Source organism: Gobio gobio (genome assembly GCF_949357685.1).
Source record: "Gobio gobio genome assembly, chromosome: 3".
NCBI lineage: Eukaryota > Metazoa > Chordata > Actinopteri > Cypriniformes > Gobionidae > Gobio > Gobio gobio.
The window spans coordinates 53,267,629-53,291,894 of NC_137099.1; the positions used below are offsets into that span (position 1 = coordinate 53,267,629).

At 37.8% G+C, this 24,266-nt stretch overlaps 2 protein-coding genes across 3 annotated transcripts; one reads left to right on the forward strand and one right to left on the reverse strand.

The window, feature by feature from the left end:
• Positions 1-101: 101 nt before the first annotated feature.
• Positions 102-3,530, forward strand: dpy30 (dpy-30 histone methyltransferase complex regulatory subunit). Of its 2 annotated transcripts, XM_079812711.1 has the most exons (5): positions 102-162; positions 460-500; positions 763-810; positions 972-1,123; positions 3,161-3,530. In XM_079812711.1, exons 1-5 carry the CDS (start codon positions 153-155, stop codon positions 3,231-3,233), a joined length of 324 nt encoding a protein of 107 aa, XP_079668837.1. In that variant the 5' UTR covers positions 102-152; the 3' UTR covers positions 3,234-3,530. The 2 variants fall into 2 exon arrangements, with proteins under 2 accessions (XP_079668837.1, XP_079668838.1); XM_079812712.1 differs by lacking the exon at positions 763-810 and having other exon boundaries at positions 106-162; positions 3,161-3,369.
• On the reverse strand, positions 3,493-22,775 carry psen2 (presenilin 2). Its single transcript, XM_079812706.1, has 11 exons — positions 22,482-22,775; positions 21,367-21,531; positions 20,073-20,281; positions 19,168-19,309; positions 18,994-19,061; positions 15,794-16,014; positions 14,644-14,742; positions 14,435-14,485; positions 14,213-14,332; positions 12,232-12,347; positions 3,493-6,003 (listed from the first exon to the last, which is right to left on the reverse strand). Exons 2-11 carry the CDS (start codon positions 21,496-21,498, stop codon positions 5,848-5,850), a joined length of 1,314 nt encoding a protein of 437 aa, XP_079668832.1. The 5' UTR covers positions 21,499-21,531; positions 22,482-22,775; the 3' UTR covers positions 3,493-5,847.
• Between the last annotated feature and the right edge of the window lie 1,491 nt (positions 22,776-24,266).

Consider the following 24,266-nt stretch of genomic DNA (forward strand, 5'->3'; position numbering starts at 1 on the left):
TCGAAACATCTGCGCTTCGGGATCTCGGCAAAGCCCCGAAACGTCTGTTTCGCGTCTGCCATCCCTACCTGTTAGTTTTAGAACCTACGCTCGCGTCCTCAAGCGTGTGTTCTGCGCATGCGCGACGCCAGCAGCGTAACCAACAACAAACTATGGCGGACGGTAAGTGCTGTTTCTGAGCTTTGTGGTCTATTTAACCTCATGAATTGTGTAATTATATTTTTAGACATCGTCAATGTTGGCATACTGTAGGGAGAGTCGAAGTTCTTGGCAAACGTTTGATTTATTTGTCATTGGCGGCGTTGAGCAGTGGCTCATTGAATCCCGCCATTCACTAGTACAGTAACGTTATATGGCTTTTCATCAACATATGCACGACTCGTGTGTAATGTAGAGCTGTGCATGAGTTCTTAAACTTGCTATTAGCAAACTACTGTAATTTGATTTTGATCCCAACAGAACACACTGATGCTGAGCAGAGCATGGAGGGACACACTCCTGTGAGTATCATTGCACACTTTCATTCACAATTTCACTTCATTCTGGGTTCAGTAGGAGTGAAGCACAGTTTGTCTTGATCAGTCAATCAATCAATCAATCAGTCAGTGTTCATTTATAGAGCACATTTAAACACAACCGAGGTTGACCAAAGTGCTGTGCAATGAAGAAAAGAATCACAATGAATTAAAAGGGAATAAGATGGAGAACTAAAACAAGGAATAGACAATTAGCAATATACAAGATGTTTCTTGTTTATGTTAGGTCCCAGAAAATCCTCATGCAGAATATGGCCTCACTGAAAACATCCAGGTACAACATCAGTACTTTGTTTTTAACAGGCTTAACTTCGAGGAAGTTGAATTTATATTGACGGTCTTATTTGATAAACCGTTCCAAATTGGTTGCAATGTGAATAAAGCATTAGTTTTGCGGTTGTATTGTAACTCCTAGGCTTCTGTGTGTTCCTCTAGAGAATAGTGGAGAATGAGAAAACAGCCGCTGAAAAAGTCACCAAACAGAAGGTGGACCCCCAGACCCTGCAGACGCTTCCTACACGAGCGTATCTGGATCAGACTGTGGTTCCTATTCTCCTGCAGGGCTTGTCAGTTCTGGCCAAGGAAAGGTCTGCTTATAACCTTTCCAAATGTAAAAATGAATTATGCTTGCCTTAAACCAGTGGATCTCAAACCTTTTAACTTTAAACCCCCCAATTCGTAAAAAAACCCCAAATACTAAGAAATTTCAAGCGCGATTTCTGCGGATAATTTTCTTGAAGAAAATGAAACTATTGTATTCAACTGCTTTTTATTTGCAGATATTATAATTACACTTGTAAAAACGGAAATGTTTGTATGCAACTCAGTTGCACATAAGGTAGTTTTCATAAACGCTTGTCTTCATGACAAATTTATTCAAGCATACAAATATAATCAACAGTAAATAAGCTCTACTCTAGTGTTTTTATAGCTAACTAATGATCAGTGAACATTGGAAAACTTTCCTGAGGTTAATACAATGTTAAGTGACATTGTTCAAAAGCTGTTTTTTTGTCTTTCCGCGGTTGAAACACTGATTAAGTGATTACATGAGACATTTCAGTAAGTTGTGCTGTATCTTTCAACATATCTTCTGGTGTTCATGCATGTTTTTCTTGCTATAACTTGCATTAAAAAGGAAGAAATCTCATGCTGACGCTTCAACTGAGGCACTACAGAGATCTGTCACGTTACATTTAAAGGGATATTTCATCCAAAAATGAAAATGAGCCCATGATTTACTCACCCTCAAGCTGTCCTAGGTGTATATGACATTCTTCTTTCAGGCGAATACAATCTGAGTTATATAAAAAATGTCCTGGCTAATCCAAGCTTTATAATGGCAGTCCTCGCCCCATACGGCTCCAGGAGGTTAATAAAGGCCTTCTGAAGTGAAGCGATGGATTTTTGTAAGGAAAAATATCTACATTTATAAAGTAAAATAACAAACTTCCGGCAGACGGCTTGTGCCAAAAAAGAGTAACCCCTGACGTGATGTAGGAGTAGCGTAAGCTTTGACGCCTCGCGCGGTTAAAACTAATAGGGCTGGGCAACAAACTCAAGCTCCCCTTCTCTTAGATCTTTTAATGCTCCGACAAAATCTCATTTTAGATTTATAATTCGTGACCGGTGTTTTGTTTGGCTCTATCCTCTGCGCTTCCACGTTGATCAATACATCAGGTCAGGGGTCACTCTTTTGCTGTAAATCGATTCTTTTGAATTATTTTAGTTTATAACGTGTTAAATGTGGATATTTTTCTTACAAAAACACATTGTTTTGCTTCAGAAGGCCTTTATTAACCCAGAGCCGTGTGGAGCACTTTTATGATGGATGGATGCACATTTTTGGGCTTCAAATTTTGGGCTACCATTCACTGCCATTATAAAGCTTGGATTAGCCAGGACATTTTTAATATAACTCTGATTGTATTCGTCTGAAAGAAGAATGTCATATACACCTAGGGTGGCTTGAGGGTGACTAAATCATGGGATCATTTTCATTTTTGGGCAAACTAACTCTTTAAGAGTGTCAAAATACCATTTATTTTTTGAATTTTGTGATAAAATGGACAGATTTTGAAAGCTGAGACTTTGTTTCTTATCCGAAGTAACAAAGCACAAAGCTCTTTGCGATTATTGGATGGGAGGAGCTAAAAATAATGTTTGTTGTAGGGATAAACTGCGGACCTGGCAACCCAGTCTTGAACTGTGGGTAATTCACAGGGTCAAATAGAGCCTGCTTTAATGTCGCTGTTTATAACTGTTAATGTGGTATTTTCACTTCGACAGCCCTAAATTCAACACGAGAGATTTTCTTCACATACACTATGACTTGCAGTCGGACACACTTTTATAATTGCTTTTATCATCCGATACCGATTATTGGTCAATATATTGGTTCATCCCTAATTTTGAGTCATCTTGAGCCCCCCTGGTTGAGAACCACTACAAAAAAATAGAAGGGAAATAAAGGAGCGTTTGCCATTTTTAAATTTCACTATGACTGAATATATCATGAAATACTATAAATATCCAATAAAAATATTTAGTCTAATTGCAATTAAATATCCTTTTATATATATATTAAGAACATGTATCTAATCTCACTGTCCATCTTCCTTCAGGCCTCCAAATCCCATTGAGTTTTTAGCGGCATTCTTACTGAAGAACAAGTCCCAGTTTGAGGAACGGAATTAAAGGCACGGCGTGCTGCGGAAGACTTAGGATTTCCTTTTTTGGGTTTTTTGTGTTGTGAATTTAAATGTAATGGTGTCGCGCTCTTCACATTGTTTGTTTGCCAATGTTACTGTAGTTTTATAAACTCTAATAAAATGTTCAAGCAGTGATGTACGTTTCAATGGTGTGGTTTTCTGCCCAGCTAAAATTTAAAACACACACACTCGATTTTACATTTACGTACAAACTGTGTTAGACATGTGGATACAAAAATCCAGCTCGGCTTCATTCCCCTTTTATTTGCTTGATATTTTATTACACGACACCAAGCACAGTGCATGACATTAACAAACAAGACCTAGTGAGGGAAACAAGTCCATTTAACATATAAAAACAATTCAAATTTGTAAATATAATTTCTTTCTTCTGTATAAAGATTAGACACACAAAAAAATCCCTAAACCGCTCCCAGCAGATCTGTTTCTCAGCAGCTGAAATCACAATGTCCATGAAAGCTCTCTGTTTTAATAAAGCAGTATAAAAACATGTGAAAGCAATGGTTTCATTCAGGAAACAGCTGATAAAGAGGGCGTCATTTTACAGCCAACATGTTTTCAATTAGTTTTGGAAAATTCAGGCTGAGATTATAGATGCCTCTTTACATTGAGTATGACTATTGATGTTAAACTGAAGATGCTGGGAAAATACATTGTTCTTGACCTGGGCCGCTCTGTGTCCACGTGTCTCAGTAACGTATTGCAGCTTCAGTGCACTACTTCACATGCACGATTTGGATGGCACAGAAAAACAACAAAGCAAGGCACCAACAACTTCTATGAGCTGGCATACCAGACAGGGGTCTAGAAGAAAACCTACATATATATGGATAAAAATGATATAATATAAATTGCCTGCATGAGTTTCTAGATTAAATGATCATTAAATGATTTGTCTATGTTGTTCCAGGACTAGGGCTAGGTGATACAGCTTAGGAAATAAAATAAAAAAATCATCAACTTTATAATACTTTACAGTCATTTGAGATTATTAACATTCCATTTATTTATTGAAATTAATGTATTTCGGTAGCACTTTATAACTTTTTTACATGAACAATGAAAAATTCTTCTAAAGCATTTATTAATGTTCATTTCAACATTTACTAATACATTATTAAAGTGAAAAGCTGTATCTGTTAATATTATTTAATGGACCTGAGCTAACAATGTTTTTTTTTTTTTCAATGTTAACATAGATTAATAAATATTGTAACAAATGTATTGCTCATTGTTAATAATATGAAATGTATTAAATAATGTTTATGAAGTGTTATTATATTGTATGTATATTGTTATTTATATAATGTAGATCACATTTACTTCAGGAGCAAATTGGCAGTAAAAGATACATGTGTCCTTACATCGTGTGTGTGTATGAAGACTGGAGTAATGATGCTGAAAATTCAGATTTGCATCACAGGAATAAATTATATTTTAAAATATATTACAACAGAAACCAGTTCATTTACATTTTAATAATATTTCACAATATTTACTGTATTTTCAATCAAACAAATCAAACAGCCTTTAAATAAAACAACATTAAGGAAAAAACCTTAATGTTTCCAAAGTGTGTGTGTGTGTGTGTGTGTGTGTGTGTGTATTTATATTTAAGACCAAATATTTTTTACTGCCATTTTTTTCTACTGCAGTAAATGTGAGACACTAATAAAGCATCTCTGCATTCACACTTTCATGCTCTTCAGTTGTAGGACTTGAACTGTAAAATTTCACTAAAAACTTATCAAAAACATTCTACAAATGTTGCAGTTTGGTCTGGCTTTATTTTTTATAGTAAAAAGCTCTATTTATGCTTTTTAGGCTATTTAAAGAGAACCTACATTCTCAATGTTTCCAAAACGGTTTAGTTTTGGCTGTATAACATTTTTTGGTCTTCGTTAAACGTTTTTTAAATGTAGGTGTTTTCTAGAACATTGTACTGCAACCAAAATGCAATGTAGTGAAATTTAATTGTAAATTACAAATAAAGAGCGTTTAAAAAAAAATCTAAATCTAAATATATATCACCTAGCCCTATCTAGGACCAACAAATATGATAAATGAGAAATCGACATTATGCACTTTCATTGGGCTTTTTTACCTGCCACAATTTTAGTGGTTCCAAAAATGAAAGTATGCAGGAAAAACTGTATTTGTGTCATTAGTTTATTATGCTGTAACAGAACATCTGCTGCACGTGGGCCACATATACAGGCTTCTCTCTTAGGGCTGAATCTAGCTGCATTCTTTTCTTCTCTCTATAAGTCATTATATATACAATGAAAAAGTCACCTGTCTGGATGCTGGTCGCACTCCTAAGTCATTTATCTTGCCAGGAAGTACAAAAAATTATTAAAACTACTGTATATTCCAAAGAGCTAATGTGTCCCATATCTGTTTGCTTGTTTTGATGCATTTCACACGTTCACTCACTCACTCACCGAGAGCGTCTCAGAAATATCAGAAACCAGCTCAGAATTATAAGAACTAAAAACAGTTGAATCCCGTTGAAACATAACGACTGAAGGGCACTCATCATGTTCTCATAAAGTCATCCTCGTGTCAGCGGGTTTCTGTCAGATATAGTACTGGTGGGCTGCAAGGCTGTCCATGAAGGGGCGAACCAGATTGTCCGTGGAGAAGTAGAACACCAGGCCGAAGGTGATGGAGATGGGAAGAGCCGGCAGAGCCTTCTTGAAAATGGCCAGCAGGAGGAGCGTCAGGCACAGTCCCTACAAAACAACCACAGTAACTTTCACAAGTTATCTGACTACTGGAGATCAAACCCCAAATCAAACTCTTAGGCTGTTTCAAAACCTAGTGAGCTGTCTTACTCACTCGGTCTAGTGCCCTACTAAGGCATGATTCCCTGGTTTGGAGCATTCAACACAGGCAGCAACTCCAAATGTTTGATGGGAACATGTTGTAAAGCTAACACCACAATACACAACAATATGCATTAAATACATAGCACACACAAATAATGTGTATGGTAGTCAATGTTTAATTAGATTACACTATTTTGATCAATATTTATCAATACTGATTAAAAATTATAATATAATTAGTGCTGTGAGATCGATGAATCGCATCTAGCATCAGTTTGTAAATATAAAATATATGTGTGTATGTATATAAAATATAAACACACATATACACACACACACATTATATATATATATATATATATATATATATATATATATATATATATATATATATATATATATATATATATATATATATATATATATATATATATATATATATATATATATATATATCAATTGATTAAAAAAAGTAACAAATTAATCACGATTCTTCGCACCTAACATTAGTTTATAATATATTTTTTATATAGTAAAACTTTCACATTAAAATACCAAAATAATGTAGAAAGAATATAAAGACTGTATATTTTAAACATTTGTTTAATGGCATCTTTTTAATAAGCACTATGAATGAAGGCCAGTATCGCTGCTACTGATGTCTCTATTAAATATATTTTTTTCTCAATATTAGCCATTAATTATAGCCATTCAACATCGCAATCAATTGATTTGACAGCACTAAATAATATAATATATAATATAATTAATATATCATTTAATATCATATAATATAATATATAATTAATATAATATAATTAATATAATATAATATATGTTTTGAATTGTATGTTTTTAAAAAAAAACACTATTACTTACCTTTTAATTTAAAGCTTTGCTTGATACTTAAAAAAATTACAGTTAATATTTCTGACACATGTAACTGGTCCATACAGTTGTACTTCACTACAAAATATTTTTTTATTTAAAGGTCCCAAGGCATGGCATTTTTCTATTATTTTATAGTGTTTCCTGAGGTGTACTTATATTGTTAGTATGATTTTTACATCATAAAATGTCATAATTTAGAAATAAAGGCATTTTGTCTATACTGCTGTTTGCCCTGTGGCTGAATGCCCTGCTTCAAGAGGCGTGTCTGCTGTGAGACTTCAGTAAAAACGCCCACTGTTGTGATTGGTTGACATCTTTGCATTTGAAATGAGCGGAGGGGGCGTGGTTTAACGAGGTCTACGACGCACGAGCTGCTGCCAGAGAGACGGATGGACCTGAGTTCACTTCTCATCAGTTCTCTCAGCATGTCTCAGTTCAGGGTGAACTGTTGTAGTTACTAGCATATACTTCCGGTTATTAGTTTATTTCTAGTCGGAGGGGCTGTCACTCATGTCAGAAAGTTAGTAACTTTAGTAAATTATGGATCAGCGCTGACTCGAGACGCGAACCGTTTAGAACGATTCAGTCCGATTTGGTGAACTGGTTCGTTCACTAAAAAGAACCGATTCAAAAGAATGATTCGTTCGCGAACCGGACATCACGGAGACGGAGCGATTGCTAACAAAGTTATTTATAGTAACTACTGAGTTATGAGAGCGCTGTCAGTCAGCGCGAGTTTATTGTGTTTGTATCTGAGAGTTCTGAATAAACACGAGTCCCAGTCACGCCGAGTCCGTCTTCATCATTATTACCAACTTTGTAACACATGCAATGTACCATTACAGCGAGATGAACGAGTTAGTAAGTTTGATTAAAGCAGTATTTCTACATATGTTCCAATCATATGAAAAGCATCAGTGACGCGCATTGAGTAACTTACACAGCGCAAACAAACACACAACAGCAGTAATCGAATGTAATCCAGTTTATTGTGGGGAAAGCTGGCTAGCCTAGCCGGATACCCTCACGCTTACCCCCCTTCTGCTTAATCTCACGCCGCGTTTGGTGCCTCCGCTGTGGGCCAGATGCAGTACTGGGGGTCGGGGATGTTGAAGGCCGAGCTTCGGCGTGCGTGAGGCTTATCTCTAAAGATGTGGCTCTGCCAAAATGTTGAGCAGAAACTCCCGACTGCATGCACATTTAAGAACAGATAGACGCGACGAGGACGTACAAAAACACTGACTCACAAGATAGAAAACACGAAAACACCGTTCTGTCGGGAGAGAGAGAAGCCGCAGTGTGTGCACGAATAATAAATAATTAGCTACACATAAGAAATCACTGATCACAGATCAGAAGGAACTGAAAAAAGACTTCTGTTTTCATTTGTACATCCAAACACTGAGAAACTGCCAGTGTTCACTCGTTCACAACCCATGATCTCTCGAGCGTTTGCATGGGCGTGCCAGATTCTCTGGGCGGAGGAAAGGGAGGAAACCGCTCCTGCTTGGACGTCAAACCAGGAGACTTCAGGATTGGTTAGTCTGGCCTGTCATTTTCTCAAAGGCAGAGAGAGACAGCCAGAACTCGGGTTTACACCGATCAACATTTCTATCCACTTGGGGACAATATTCAGGCTAGGGGAACTCATATTAATGTTGAAATACCTCATAAAATGAAAATTTCATGCCATGGGACCTTTAAAGGGGGCCGGATTCGATATTGTGGACATACCCGGGGGCCGGTCCCTTTTCTATTTTATATATATATATATATATATAATCAGAAATATGAAATATTAATCTGCACCCAGCCTGATTTATTTAGCTGTGTGGAGTAGGCTAAATATGTGTGGTGAAGCTGCGCAAGACAGCGAAGAGCGGGTGTGACCATGCAATGTTCAGACAAGTGTTGCAGCAGTCATAACTTTTCTTTACAATACGCTCGGTTTTGGATAAGGGATGGTCATTGCAAATACTGTAGGCCTAATACATATCGGCAGAGGGTGGGTAGCATGATGGTGATTTTAAATTTTACTGTAACTGTAATCATAGCCGCGAGCGAGAGAGAGTAGACAGCGAGGAGATGATTGACTGGACGATATAGCGGAGGCAAGCGCAAGATAACTTTTGTTAATAAAAAATATTGATTTGTTTAATGTAAGAGTTTGTCTTTGTTTTATTGTTGTTGTTTTCAATCAAATAGGCCTAATAGTGAACCACAAACTGAGCATTCGTTTTAAAGGGGAATTTCCAAAGATTTTTTATATATTAATGTGAGTATTTTGTGTCATCGTTTTTTTAAATAAAAGTTTAATATACGTAGGGTTTTTTTTTTATTGTAGGCCTACAATTTTTTTGTAGTTTTGTAATTTTCACTAAAAATGGTAATGCTGGTAATGATGGAAATTCATGGTATGCGGGTGTATCATGTAATTTGCTTATTCGTTTTGTTAATAACGAATAATGTTAATGTTTGTTCAAAGAGTGGAGGAAGATCAAAATAACCACTACAGCTGCTGAACGTCATTGACAAATCTTTTCTTGATAAATGTATGGATAACACAAGTTATGGTGTTGTCACAATTAATCAGTGGGAAAATATCCAACTTTAACGTTGCTAAATGGCATCTATAAAATTATGATTTTCTCTTCTATTTAAATGCACATTTCTTTTAGAAATTGATAGATTTATATACTTGGAAGTCATGCAAACCAAAAATAAGTAGATCCATATAACCTTAACCTAAAATGGCTAACTCATCATCACTATCATCACATGGAAGAGCTAACACTATATTGCTTTTTCTGTAAATGTATTAACATATACATTTTTAGAAAATAAGACATTTATTTATACATAAATACAATTTAACTACAATAAACACTTAAAATAAATACTGAAATCATAGTATTTATGCTACTATCATAGGCTACTACTAAAATATTTAATTGGTAGGATGCATTCCATAGAGGGTTAAGAATAGGGATGTGCCAGTGAGGAAATTTCAAATGATTAATTAACTTGTTAACATTAATCCTGCATTTATCAAGAAAATATACACTGATCAGGCATAACATTATGAAATAATATTAACCTCCCTAATATTGTGTTGGTCCCCCTTTTGCTGCCAAAACAGCCCTGACCCGTCGAGGCATGGACTGACCCCTGAAGGTGTGCTGTGGTATCTGGCACCAATGTTAGTTAGCAGCAGATCCTTTAAGTCCTGTAAGTTGCGAGGTGGGGCCTCCATGGATCGGACTTGTTTGTTCAGCACATGCCACAGATGCTCGATTGGATTGAGATCTGGGGAATTTGGAGGCCAAGTCAACACCTCAAACTCGTTGTTGTGCTCCTCAAACCATTCCAGAAGCATTTGCGCTTTGTGGCTGCACATTATCTGCTGAAAGTCAACAAGCTTGGCCCCCCCTCTGGCCCCCTAAATTTGGAATCATATCGCATCAAACTATTTTCTGAGAAACTGGTTGCAATGTGCAGTTTTGCTGTGGCGGTATGTGATGAAAAGAGTAGGCTACTTTATTGTGTCGTGACCAATAACCTAGGCCTACAATAAAAAAAAACCCTACGTAGGCTATATTAAACTTTTATTTAAAAAAACGATGACACAAAATAGGCTACTCACATTAATATATAAAAAATCTTTGGAAATTCCCCTTTAAAACGAATGCTCAGTTTGTGGTTCACTATTAGGCCTATTTGATTGAAAACAACAACAATAAAACAAAGACAAACTCTTACATTAAACAAATCAATATTTTTTATTAACAAAAGTTATCTTGCGCTTGCCTCCGCTATATCGTCCAGTCAATCATCTCCTCGCTGTCTACTCTCTCTCGCTCGCGGCTATGATTACAGTTACAGTAAAATTTAAAATCACCATCATGCTACCCACCCTCTGCCGATATGTATTAGGCCTACAGTATTTGCAATGACCATCCCTTATCCAAAACCGAGCGTATTGTAAAGAAAAGTTATGACTGCTGCAACACTTGTCTGAACATTGCATGGTCACACCCGCTCTTCGCTGTCTTGCGCAGCTTCACCACACATATTTAGCCTACTCCACACAGCTAAATAAATCAGGCTGGGTGCAGATTAATATTTCATATTTCTGATATAACTTTTTCTGTGAAACGCGTTAAGTTGCACAGAAGAAAGCCCATGCCCTGTACAGTTTAAGAAGACTATTATTTTGTTACACAGAACTGGGGAAGGGCTGATGACGTCACATGCTCAGGTTTGCTTGACCAATCAGCGGAAAAGGGCGTCTCATGACCGCCCACATGTGGAAAACGAATTTTGAAGTCATTTATCAGTTTTTTACCCGTGAAACGAAAAACGAAAAATCAAGCCGAAATCTCGTTTTTTCGGGTTTTTTTTAAACGAAAAAACGAATAAAGGAGCCATTCTCTTAAACTGGTCATATTTTGATTTCTGATTTCCATCTATAAACACAATCGGATAATGAGATTGTTTTCCGTTTTCCGTCTTTTAATATCAAAAGAAAAAAAGAAAAATGGATTGTTTTCCATTTTTTGTTTTCCTATTTACTAATGGAAATTGGGAAACAAGCCGTTTTTCGTTTTTGTTTTTTTCCTTTTAAAACGAAAATCCGTTGGCCACCAAGTACACGGACCCACAAGCAGCGCTGTTTCGTTCCGCTTTGGGTGCTGTTTCCCTGGCCTAAAGTCTGTTACTGCCACCTTGTGGTGACATCGTGAAACTGCATGATTTGTAAATGATCCGTGGCGGGCCACATATAATATATTTTAATAGACGCGCTGCGGGCCGTTTGAAATTCATCCCCGGGCCGCATTTGGCCCGCGGGCCGGACTTTGGACACCCCTGCTTTAAATTGATTAAAAGAGACAGTAAAGACATTTATATTGTCACTAAAGATTTCTATTTCAACTAAATGCTGTTCTTTTGAACTTTCGATACAACAAATAATCCTGAAAAAATGTGCCACAGTTTACACAAAATTATAAAACATCAAATCATATCAGAATTATTTCTGAAGGATCATGTGACACTGAAGACTGGAGTAATGATGCTGAAAATACAGCTTTGATCACAGGAAAATGCTTTAGAAGTATTTATTTCAAATTGTAAAAATATTTCACAATATTACTGTTTTTAAAAAATGCTTTGGATGGATTTGAACAGTAGTGAACATTACTCTATACTTGATGAAGCTCACAGTCCGGTTGAAATACTCACAATGAGAATGGCCACGAAACAGGCCAGGGTGGTGTTCCAATCTTCTCCGGTGGCCGCCGCCTTTCCCACCAGGACACTGTAGAAGATGAAGTCTCCAAGACCCAGCTTCACCCCTCCTGTGTCAAAGTCAACCAACAGGCATTTCAGCATGGCATTGGAAACAGGGTTCCTACACAATTGTAATTTCAAAATTCCATACTTTTCCAGACTCAGACTTCCCTACAGATTTTTCTGACCATTTTTAACTTATTCTGATAAGTTGTTTTAAAATTCAACTGCTAACAAGTATGTTACATTCTAAAGATTTAGTATTGGCGTTTTTGCCTTTTATTAGGATAGGAAAGTAGCTAGACAGGAAGTAAGGTGGGAGGGAGAGGGGGGTGGGATTGGGAAAAGTCCATGAGGCCGGACTCGAACTCGGGTCTCCGGAAGCACAACAGCACTATGGCAATGCACTTAGCCACAATGCTAATCGGCGCCGACAAGTATGTTACACTCTGAGTCAAAACATCTATGTAGGCTATCATGTTAAATTTGTAAATTTGAAAATTGTAGCTACTGTAGCTTGTACAAGTCAATTTAACACCAAACCCAGTGAAGTTCAAAGCACAGCATTTTATTAAAACTGCAATACTAAATCAGTGCAAGGTTATTCATATTTGTAATTTTGTACATTTAAATAACTGTAAACCCCTACAGAAACAGAAGGGACCTTCATGTACAATTAACCAGAAAATTAGAAAATAGAGCTAAAGTCAATTGACAATGCTTAATTGGCTGTTAGGTACAGCTATGCACTTCAGTATAATAATGTTTGCAACCCTATACCATTATTTAATTTATTAGAAAACCTTGTAAGACATTGTTGTTGTCCATCAAAGTCCTCCAAGTATTCAACCATATAATATAATTTTTTTTTTCAGCATTAACGTCACATTTAATAGTTTACCATCGTACAGTCACCTGAAAATATTTTTTCTTTCTACAGATGCACTCACGTTTACAACATGCATTAGTTCTCTCAAACTGACAACATGCTTGAATGATAAGCAACCTTAAACGCTTTATAACCTGAATATATATTCACCTCTGACACATCAGATTTATACTATAATCTTTGAAGGTGAATTTAAATGAGCATGTCATGTGCTCCCTTATCTGTTGCTGGTTTGAGTGACGTGGATGCGCGCACTCGTTCATTTAACGTAGGTCAAAATACAACTGCTTTTGGAAAAAGACAAACTTGTGTAATAGGAATAACGTTACACGCATATTGAATTAATTATCTCTTCAGAATAGATCACTTAACAACAAAACACAATCTAATCTTAATGTTTGCGTGCTCCCTCGATACTTTATATTTAGGATTGGCAAGCCAGCCCTCGGAAAACTTGCATTTTCCCATTTGTTTGCCGTGAAGTCCACACTCAAATGTAAAAATCAAGGACAACGTTACAGGTGTTTTTAGTCAAGCTGTTTGAGGTAGGGGCGCTGTGATGGCAACTGCCGCCTAAAAACATAACAACCAATCACTGTAGACCTAAACTCCAGCATATCAAGTGTAAAAACGATCGGCAGCACTGGCAGACTGATCCAAACGCCATGAAGAAAAAAAAAACGATTGTATACATTATATATTTATTATATACATTAAGAAATTCTTAATTTTATATTTAGAAAACGAAATAGGGACAATCGTCTAGAAACATAAATATTTTTCCGTACTCTGATTTATTTTTTCCATACCTGGAAATTACTCAAATCAAATTCCATACTTTTCCAAACCCTGTAGGAACCCTGTGGAAAGGAAAATGATTAAACCTGTTTGTAAAGCTTGCCTTGATTCCCTGGGGCGTCTTTTTAAACTAGTTCACCTCGTTGTCATCAGTACATATGAGCCCTATTTACATGTTTTGTAAGCAAAGTGTCTCTTGCAACCAAAGAATATGATCTATATGACCCTGACATGGAAACCACTTACGGTCTTCCTCAAGGTCCTCTTCTGCTGAGTAGCGTCTCCTCCCTCCCTGAGCCACTTCATCCTCTGACTCCACCCCTTCCGGTGCCCGGGCTACGCCCTCACCGCGCTGCCTTTCATCAGCTGAGAAGACAACAACAGCTTATTCTCCACTATCTAGTTCACAGGGTGTTATATTATACTTTTTACACAGTCTTTTAAAAAGTAAACTAAAATGCAGCTCACCTAAATCTGGATTACTAGTATCAGCCATTCCAACCATCCAAACCATGGCAGCTGAGAAAGAGAAACTTGTATTAGTGCATGACCCATCTTGACTGGACTTAAATTCAGCACACATGTGGTAATAGAAACCGGCGTCAATTCTAGACAATCCCATCTGCTCTGAGTCTCAAAGCTGTAGTACGTGCCGGGATGATTTTTACAGGACATACATGAATATATGAGCGCGGGGAAAATTGGCTCGTTTCTTTCTTGAGCGGTCTCAACCAGCATCCTCAAAGGGCCTTTTGGACTCAGGACCGCTATCAGATCTGGAAAACAAACACACGCTCTTACTGACATTATCATGCGCACCAATCCCATAGATATGAGCATTTTCAAGTTTGCAATTTGTGCACCACAAATTTTTGTTGTATTTATTTCAGAAATTATGTTCTGTACCTTTAAGAATGGAATAGCTCACCCAAAAATGAAAACTTTCTCACCCTCATGTTGTTCCAAACCTGTATGCATTTCTTTGTTCTGCAGAACACAAAAGATGATATTTTGCTTGAAGACTTTTGGTAGCCAAATGGTTTCACTTCCCATTGACTTCCATTGGATGGACAAACAATTCAATGGAAGTCAATGGGAACCAAACAGATCAACATTCTTCGAGATATTCTTTCATGTTCCACAGAAGAAAGAGAGTACAGGTTTGGAACAACATGAGGGTGAGTAACTGATGATAGGATTTATTTTTGGGTGAACTATCCATTTAACCCTCATCCTTCCCTCGCAACCTGTAACAAATCCAAATAACTCTCCAATACATGCATAACCCGGCTCAAATCAGCTCAAAATATCTCACATTGTGTCAATTTGGGTGTCTCTGCTGACCTCTTGTAGAAAAAAAATCATATAACATGATATTTCATGACTCTTGCCACTAGATGGCCTGTTCCGCTGGGTCCTAAAGTCAGTTCTTGAGTTTATCTCTTCAGTATGCATTCAGATACACATGTAGACATTATAAAATAGTTTTAATTTTGTTAGGTTTCTGAAGCATTCCTTTTCCATTCATTCCTAAGGGGGTCAAATTGACCCAAGAGGGAAGGTTTTGATCATTTTTTAATATTAAAACAACATAAACTCCTCGAATCCAGTAAAATAAAATGGTGTATTTGTGGTTCAAGTCCTATGGTCCTGGACCACTCAATTTTTACAAAATTTTGTATCAAAATGACCTGAGGGAAGGATGAATTATACTTCCTCTTTTAAATGTGAATGAGAGTCACAGAATAGAAAGAGACAGAGAAGTTGTAGAACAAATGCAGAAGCAGACGGGTCGAGGACTTCCTATCAATCTTCAGGCAAACGTACCATATATGGAGATGGCTCCCAGAATGACCCATGCCGACCATTCGGGCAGGTATTTGATGAAGATGAGAGCCATGAGGGCGCTGATGACAATGAGGTACGCCTGCTGCAGCCGTAACGGCCCTTTCCAGTGGATGCAGATCATTCCCACAACGCCAAAATTCCAGATGATCATCACTAACGTTGGGTAGTCCATGGCGATGTTATATGTCTTGAACACCTCTCTGAAAAGCAAAGGGTTTGACAAAAGTATTACTATAACACATTTAAATCAACTCAAACCAAATATTTACACATAGGAAGATACACTGCCCAGCCGGAAAAAAAGTTTGGATTTAAACAGGCAAATGATTAAAGGAAGACGCCGACTTTTTGGCACTTTAGCTTATTCACTGTATCCTCCAGACAGGCCCGTCGCAAGGGGGGTGCGAAGCCCTGTGCAAACGTGATGTGCGAGGCCCGGGGGTTTAGCCTATTAACGGGGGTCTACTCGGTTGCCATTGTGTTGTTTAAGTGGATATTTAAGGGGAAAAAAACGTATATTCAGTTTAACAGCAGGTTCAAGAAGTTAAACTGTGTAACTGAACTGGGCAGTGCGCACATTTTGACGCTAAAAATATGTTCTAAATTATGAATGGGTCAAACGCGTTTGCTAAACGCCCTGAATGCACTTGAATTACTTTGGACTGCCCTCTCACTGAATCATCAGAAGCGATTTCTCAGTCGGTAAAATTATAAACAGACAGTATTGAGAGGACCAGCGCTGTTTTTCAGTATTTCCTCTGTGAACATGAACAAAATGGATGTCTGACAATTTTGTTGCTTTTTTTGCAGTTTTCAGATTTAAAAACGTTTAAAGCTTCTAGAGATAGAGTAGGCTTTACTTGTTCCGCGGTGCCATTGCTCTCACTGATGCTCCGACAGGTGAGTAATAGTTAGGTTATGCTTATTTAACTTTAATAGTGTTAAATAAAAAACCTTTTGTGCATACCGTCAGATGAAATGCAGGCGTCTGCGCTTTCTCCGTCCATGCAATAAATGCACATCCTTGAACGAGCGCGCATTTCTAGCGTATTTACTTGAACTTCGTAGGTAATATCTATGGTTTGACCCATGTCAGAGACGGCCAAAATGTGAAATTTGAATGGACTGGGAATAAAGCTCTATGAACTTGACGTGCGATGCCGCGCTGATTGACATGTATGCAGAATCTCATTGAGCCCCATCTTAAAATGCCCAACTTTACAGCAGATTAAAACATGTTTACAGTCTGGTACAAACTGTGGTTTTGGTCTATACGGCTAATTTTGCCCTTCATGACAACTGTGAGGGGGGTGAATTTTTTTATAACTCATTCGTTTACATTATATAAAGCATTAAAGTTCTGCATAATTAAGGGCGTGGCCACTTTGAGCGACAGATGGATAGCCATTTATCTGCTGTCTGTTAGTCATCGCATCACCTCAGCTCCGCCCACGTCCCGCCTCTTTGCCCATTTTCCATTATCCAGGAGTGACACGCGATGACTCGCTGCCAAGATGGCAACGGCCAGCTCGACCCTACTTTACGCTTCAAAACTGCTCATCAGAATCCTATTGGTGACGTCACGGACACTAAGTCCATATTTTTTTACAGTCTATGGATCGAACCAGCAACCATCTGCGTATCAGTTCAGTGGTTTAACCCACTAGACCACCATCTCCAGCATCTATTGATTTTCTTCTTCTTCCTTATTTTTCTGCCCTACAAGTGAAATGGCATCAGAGACTGTAAATCATAGAGACTCCCAAAAAATGCAGGATGGTCCCAACTGTGCCCCGCTAGTGAGGAGCACAGACACACGCCCGTCCGACACTAGGTGGTGCAATTTTCTTTTTGGATCACAACTTTGGAACCCAAAGGGATAAAAAACTAAATTCGCTCAGGATCATTGAGTCAAGGCCTACAAAAAAAAAAAAAAATGTCTTTGTCGAAGCATTGCAAAGTTACAAGTTAATTGGTCAGGCAACCTCCATTTTCACAAGTTGACCTATAGCTGCTGAACGCAATGATCAAGCTTAACGAAACTTGACACACAAAGACAACCGGACTTTCCGAGGACACACACCAAGTTTCCACCTATAGGGGGCGCTACAACTACAAAAACTATTATAACGATGCAACCATTTGATCCATAAAGTTGAAAATTGGTATGCGTCTGTTGGATTACAAATTTATACATTGTTATATCTAGGTTCCAATGTAATAGAATATAACTGAAAACATTATCTATATTTGTGTTTTACATTTTGAAGTAAACTTGAGGAAATTCTAAGGAGATTACGTCAGGCTGTGTAAGTGGTTGAGACATTACGTCTTTTGTCTTTATGCACTTCCTGATTATTTACCATGACAAGTTTAGAGCAATACTGCCTGAGTGATTGGATTAGCATCTATGCATTTGAATGACACTGTTATGCTGATTGAATTACGGCTGATGAGACAGGAATGTTTGGGGTGTGTCCCTATTTTCCTATGTCTCCTACCCTGCTGTATAATCCCTCCCCCTGAAATGTAGATAAATTGCATTGTTTGGTACTGTTAAATCAGACTGTTTTCGGACGACCTGCAGCACAGAGAGTTCTCATTAAAAGAATCACTTCTGTTTGATCCCAACGTTTCGTGGTCTACACTTCTGAGTTTTCCTACACTTTAGAAGATAAAAGTTCACAACACCTGGTGCCGTGACCCGGATAGAGTTCACAACAGAGTCCTAACATATCTTCTAATATCAGTGCGTTCACGCCATCTCGTAGTTAACGATTCTGCAGAGTAAAAAGCCTTCACGTGCTTGTAGAACGTAATTTTCGGAGAGCTTCTGAGTAGTACTTTTACCATGTGGCCGCTGTACCACCTGACCACTGCAGATTTAAGGTGTGCAGACCGTCCGGCATATGCCATCAAAGTACAGCGAGAGCGTTATGAAAGCATCCAGAGCTTTATTTACGGTAATTGCGGCATGCTGTGAAAGCTTTATTAATCGAGAGAAGCAGAAAACGTGATCGTGATTAATCATGCAGCCCAATCGAGAGGCCAAAATTATATAATTATAATAGATATAATTTTGTTCAGCTATATTGCCCAGCATTGACACATCCTGCTGTATGAGATGTGTTACATACAGTAGCAATATGATAAGAAAGCAAAGCTCAGCAGAATCTCACCCCAGATACATGAAGCTGAACCAGAAGAGCAACATCAGTGAAGACAGAATCAGCCAGCCATGAATAAACTGCAAACACGGAGTAAATAAAAACAGATATAGAAATATTTAGCGTTTCATGAAGCTCAGAACTTCATAATGTTGTATAGTGTTTTAGTAATAAAGAGGATCTCACTTTATAGCAGCGATACTTATAAAGCACCACCAGTATTATCGTCATGAAGACAATGACGCTGATCATGACGATGGTGTTGAGGAACGAGCTCAGGAGCCTCTGACCAACAGAGTTCGGATCCTCTTCAAACGGAGTGTAGATGCTGCAAAATTCATTCAAAAATGAAAAATAATTCTCAAATCTGATGCATCCTGCTATAAGAGATCAGTTACAGAGCAATATGATAAGAACATTATATATTATAATATATATTTAATTTTAAAAAAGACAATGTAAGCATAAAAAGTATACTTTTTTTCATTATTTTCCTTATACAAGGGACAATATATCAGTAAAAATATTGATACAGGCAAAAAATAGCATTTCTTTAAAATTATTATTACATGCATCTTCTTTTCTCTGGCTAATATGGTCACTAAATTGTTATCATTAATTTAAAAAAAGTTATGCGCTTTATAATGCTCACCAATAGTTATTTTAATGTTATTGCGGATAACTGCTAAATGGCTGATATTATGATATAAATTAAATATTTAAAAATAATTTTGAAAAATATTAAAAAGAGGAAAATCTGTTTTTGAATTAAAATTCCCTTTTTAAAATATTTTTTAAAGATAAAAAAACACTTACAAAAAATACTTCTTTAAAATATTTCTTTTTAAATGTTAAAAAGAATTTGTGTTTAAATTTTTTTCTGTTTCAGATTTTCTCTTTAATATTTAAAAAAATACTTTTTTTATATTAAAGAAATGTATATATATAAATAACAAAGATAGAGAGAGAAGAAATATTCCTTTGAAACACAAAAGCATAATTTCAATTCCATGGAAAAATAACAGCATACAGGTATAGAACATGAGGGAGAATTTTCTCTTTTTTTCTCTTAAAGGTAACAAAACCCATACAGCTGCTGTCCACTCTTCTCCGTGTAGAAACTGACGGACTTGATTGTTGCCACGACGACCACCATGCAGAGCGTGACGGGGATGAAGAGCATGATGACATGCTTAGCGCCATATTTGAGGGTCAGCTCCTCTTCCTCTCCGTCAGGAGTGGCCGCTCTCTCTCTCTCCACCGGCACGGGCTCGTCCAAGCCTGAGCTGACCGGCCGTCGCTGCGGGAATTAAAGGTGTGGATGAGAAAAATGGGATTTGTTGATGCATATATGCAAGTGTACAATAACAATGTCCACTAAAATGCATTTGCCACAAAACCAGTGCCTTCAATCATGCAAATATCTAGTTCAGTCATTAAAGCTACACTGTGTAACTTTTTTAGTTTATTCTTAGCTAAAACACTTAGTTCTTTCAAAAATATATGTGCTCATTAATGTATATTTACTTATTTCAAGAAATAAAGTATTCTCGTAAGTTTATAATATGCCATTGAAAATACATACGGGTGAGGGGTTCGAATGCGGGTCGCCATGTTGCCCCTCCATCTTGAAAGTACATTAGCCAAAGAGGGACATACCCGTGAATTCAAGCTTCGCCTTTCGCGTTTTAACACTTGATGGCACCGTGTCGAATGTGGACGAGGTCGAACTGGAAGCCATGTTAATCTTTGACTAAATCGGCCACCGTAGGAGTTAAAACGAAATCGGAATTGAGAAGAAGAGAAACTAATATTCACTGGATGGTCATATACCTTTTAACTGCTAGATGGGGGAAAATATCACACAGTGTAGCTTTAAACTCTCGAGGGCGGGTCGGTCCTTTACATGCAATCGGCACAAAATCACATCATTATCGCATGGCACAAGCTGATTGGCCTCTGCTAATGAGAGCCAATGAGATTGCTTGCGCAACATTTAAATAGTCTAGTTCAGTGTTCGCTGTAAACTGGTCCTGCAGCAGCTATCAGAGTTCCTCTGAACCCCTCCACCTCCCCAGCTCCACCTGCCTAGATCAGCTACAGGATTAATGTATGATTTATGCAGCAGCAGCAGATCTTACACACTCATGTCAGCGTGTCTGTGTATCTATTAGCAGTAGCAGCAGATCTAGTCCACCAAGACCAAATACATCAACATTGCCATATTTAATAACATGCTAAAACTATTCAGAGAGTTGTCATGACTGAAATGTGATTTAAATCAGATGCAAAGTAAAAACTCTATTTTGGCACACTTCAGTTCTTTGAGCGAACATGTCTAACACTTTCATAAAAAGCCAGTAGGGAGACCTCATGTCCACTTACTCGTTTAGTGTCTGTTTCCTGGGGCAGAGACACATCATGATCTTGGTTGTACGTGGGGATGGGTGGGCTTTCGGACTGGACCAGAGCGGACCTCTCGTTGTAAGAGTCCTCTTCACTGTCTGAGGTATTCATGGAGAGAATGTGACCGAAGCCAAATGCCCAAAGCTGAAAAATGCAACATGACAGCCTTCAATGACCAAAAAACCCATAGTAATACCATATAGCTTGTTTTTTCTTATGGAACTCAGCATTATGGTAATGGTATACAGTATCATGGTATAAATGAATAAGATAATATTATACAAGATTTTTATTCGCCACATTCACAGTTATATACAGAAAAATTATTGTACTTTTCATTATATATAATGCACAATATTTCAGTAACAATATCGGTATAGACCAATAATAGAATTTCTTTCCAAAAAATATATATATATATCAGTCTAAATCGATTATAGGAAGCATAGCTTATTTAAAATATAAAATAAAATATTAAAATAGGCATAACTGTTTTAAGATGTGATTTTTAGTGATGCACCAATAATTATTTATATGTTAAGGCCGATAACCAGCTGATATTATAAATGTACATTAAAAAAGACAACATTTTCCTTTTAAATCTTCTATAGAAACAAGTCAATTGTAAGTCAGTAACTGATATGGTGCTGATGTATCATGTTTCCCTTGTTACTTTAAGGATTAAAGATTGGAGCTTCAGTGTGAACAGTTTTTATACAACAGGCTAAGAATATAGATTTACAATATCCATATGTATCTATATCTTTGCATCTCTAATTATTACTATATTGTGATATGACATTCCCAAAGTATCACAATACTTCTTTAAGTGGATTATGCCTTGAGAAATAACATGGATCTTAAAAAAATAAAAGATAATCTCCGTTACAAATATATGCGTTTTCTCAATTAATGACAGCTACAGCCCTCGTATTCGTCTCACTGTCATGTTCTAATAATGTTCCGCAGATGAAAACATTCCTCATGATCCATGATTTCCCAACGTCTCCTAATGTGTTTGGAAACCCAGTTCCTCCACGTATCTAAAGAAGACTTACATCCACCGAATAGTACAAGTGAGAAGACTGAAATACCTTTAATGTGACGGTGTTTATTTACATGAAGGATGGTCCGGCAGTGTTATTTGCAGAAGGACTCCGTCAAAACATCGCGAAATTCAATGAGGAAGTGAAGCCGATCAGCTGATTCTTCTCCCCGCCCCACGTGACGCGCTCATCTGACCACATTCGTGTCACATTCTATTTGGTTCTGAAACACAGTTGTACTAATAAACATATTAGGGATATTATTATAACAAGGAAACAGCTATTCATAGGAGCTTATTGTAGACCAGTGTACACTCTCAGAAAAAAAGGTACAGTGCTGTCACTGGGGTCGTAGGTACGGAGCCCCTAAAGGGACGTGGTGGTGGAAAAAAATTAGGATGGGAGGATTTTTTTTTTTTCAAATCGTTTGCGTTCCCTCGCAAAACTTTTGCGTTCCCTCGCAAAGATATTTGCGTTCCCTCGCAAAAGTTTTACGTTCCCTCGCAAAGATATTTGCGTTCCCCCGAGAAACTTTGCGTTCCCACGCAAAAGTTTTACGTTCCCTCGCAAAGATATTTGCGTTCCCACGCAAAGATAGATGTCCCACGGGCTGTTTCAAACAGCTCAGTAGGCTACGTTAACAATATTGTATCCATTAATGGAGCGGTTTACTACGGAGCCCCTAAAGTACGGAGCCCCTAAAGGGACGTGGTGGTGGAAAAAATTTAGGATGATAGGAATTTTTTCCCCTAAATCTTTTGCGTTCCCTCGCAAAGATATTTGCATTTCCACGCAAAACTTTTGCGTTCCCTCGCGATATTTGCTAATAATGTCCTGCTGTCAGTGTTTCTACGGAGCCCCTAAAGGGACGTGGTGGTGGAAAAAATTTAGGATGAGAGGAATTTTTTCCCCCCAAATCTTTTGCGTTCCCTCGCAAAACTTTTGCGTTCCCCCGAGAGACTTTGCGTTCCCTCGCAAAACTTTTGCGTTCCCCCGAGAGTCTTTGCATTCCCTCGCAAAACTTTTGAGTTCCCACGCAAAACTTTGCGTTCCCTCGCAAAGATATTTGCGTTCCCTCGCAAAGATATTTGCGTTCCCTCGCAAAGATATTTGCGTTCCCTCGCAAAGATAGATGTCCCACGGGCTGTTTTGTACGGAGCCCCTAAAGGGACGTGGTGGTGGAAAAAAATTAGGATGGGAGGATATTTTTTTCCAAATCGTTTGCGTTCCCTCGCAAAAGTTTTGCGTTCCCTTGCAAAGATATTTGCGTTCCCTCACAAAGATGTCCCACGGGCCGTTTCAAACAGCTCAGTAGGCTATGTTAACAAAGGAGCGGTTAGAGTTATTTTGAACTTGGACTTAGGCTATAGCCTAGGCTAGTGCTCAATGAGTTCGGGGAGCTAAACGTTGTTAAAACACAATGTCTCTTTAACGTAGACAACAAGCTGCAACCTATTTTTCCTCAAAACGAGCCTTATAATATAAATTAATTTGGTCTATATGAGCAGGCGGCTGAGAGACAAGTCCGAAGGGACTGTCTGCAAAGTGCAAAACCCGAAAATATCCTCCCATCCTAATTTTTTTCCACCACCACGTCCCTTTAGGGGCTCCGTATTCACGTAGGCTACTGACTGAGCTGTTTGAAAACGGCCAACGGCAGGGACAACAGGAAGTGTTTCCCAAAACCTTTGCGAGGGAACGCAAATATCTTTGCGAGGGAACGCAAATATCTTTGCCAGGGAACGCGAAACTTTTGCGTGGGAACACAAAGTTTCTCGAGGGAAGGCAAATATCTTTGCGAGGGAACGCAAAATGTTTGCGTGGGAACGCAAA

Excerpts from the sequence above, each read along its gene's own strand:
- dpy30 (XM_079812711.1), top strand. Across the intron at positions 501-762 it reads GCATGGAGGGACACACTCCT|GTCCCAGAAAATCCTCATGC; the intron begins GTGAGTATCATT and ends TGTTTATGTTAG. Across the intron at positions 811-971 it reads GCCTCACTGAAAACATCCAG|AGAATAGTGGAGAATGAGAA; the intron begins GTACAACATCAG and ends GTGTTCCTCTAG.
- psen2 (XM_079812706.1), bottom strand. The coding sequence starts at position 21,498 with ATGAATACCTCAGACAGTGAAGAGGACTCTTACAACGAGAGGTCCGCT. Across the intron at positions 19,310-20,072 it reads GAGAAGAGTGGACAGCAGCT|CATCTACACTCCGTTTGAAG; the intron begins GTATGGGTTTTG and ends TGAATTTTGCAG. Across the intron at positions 12,348-14,212 it reads AGAGGACCTTGAGGAAGACC|GAGGGGTGAAGCTGGGTCTT; the intron begins GTAAGTGGTTTC and ends ACTTTGACACAG.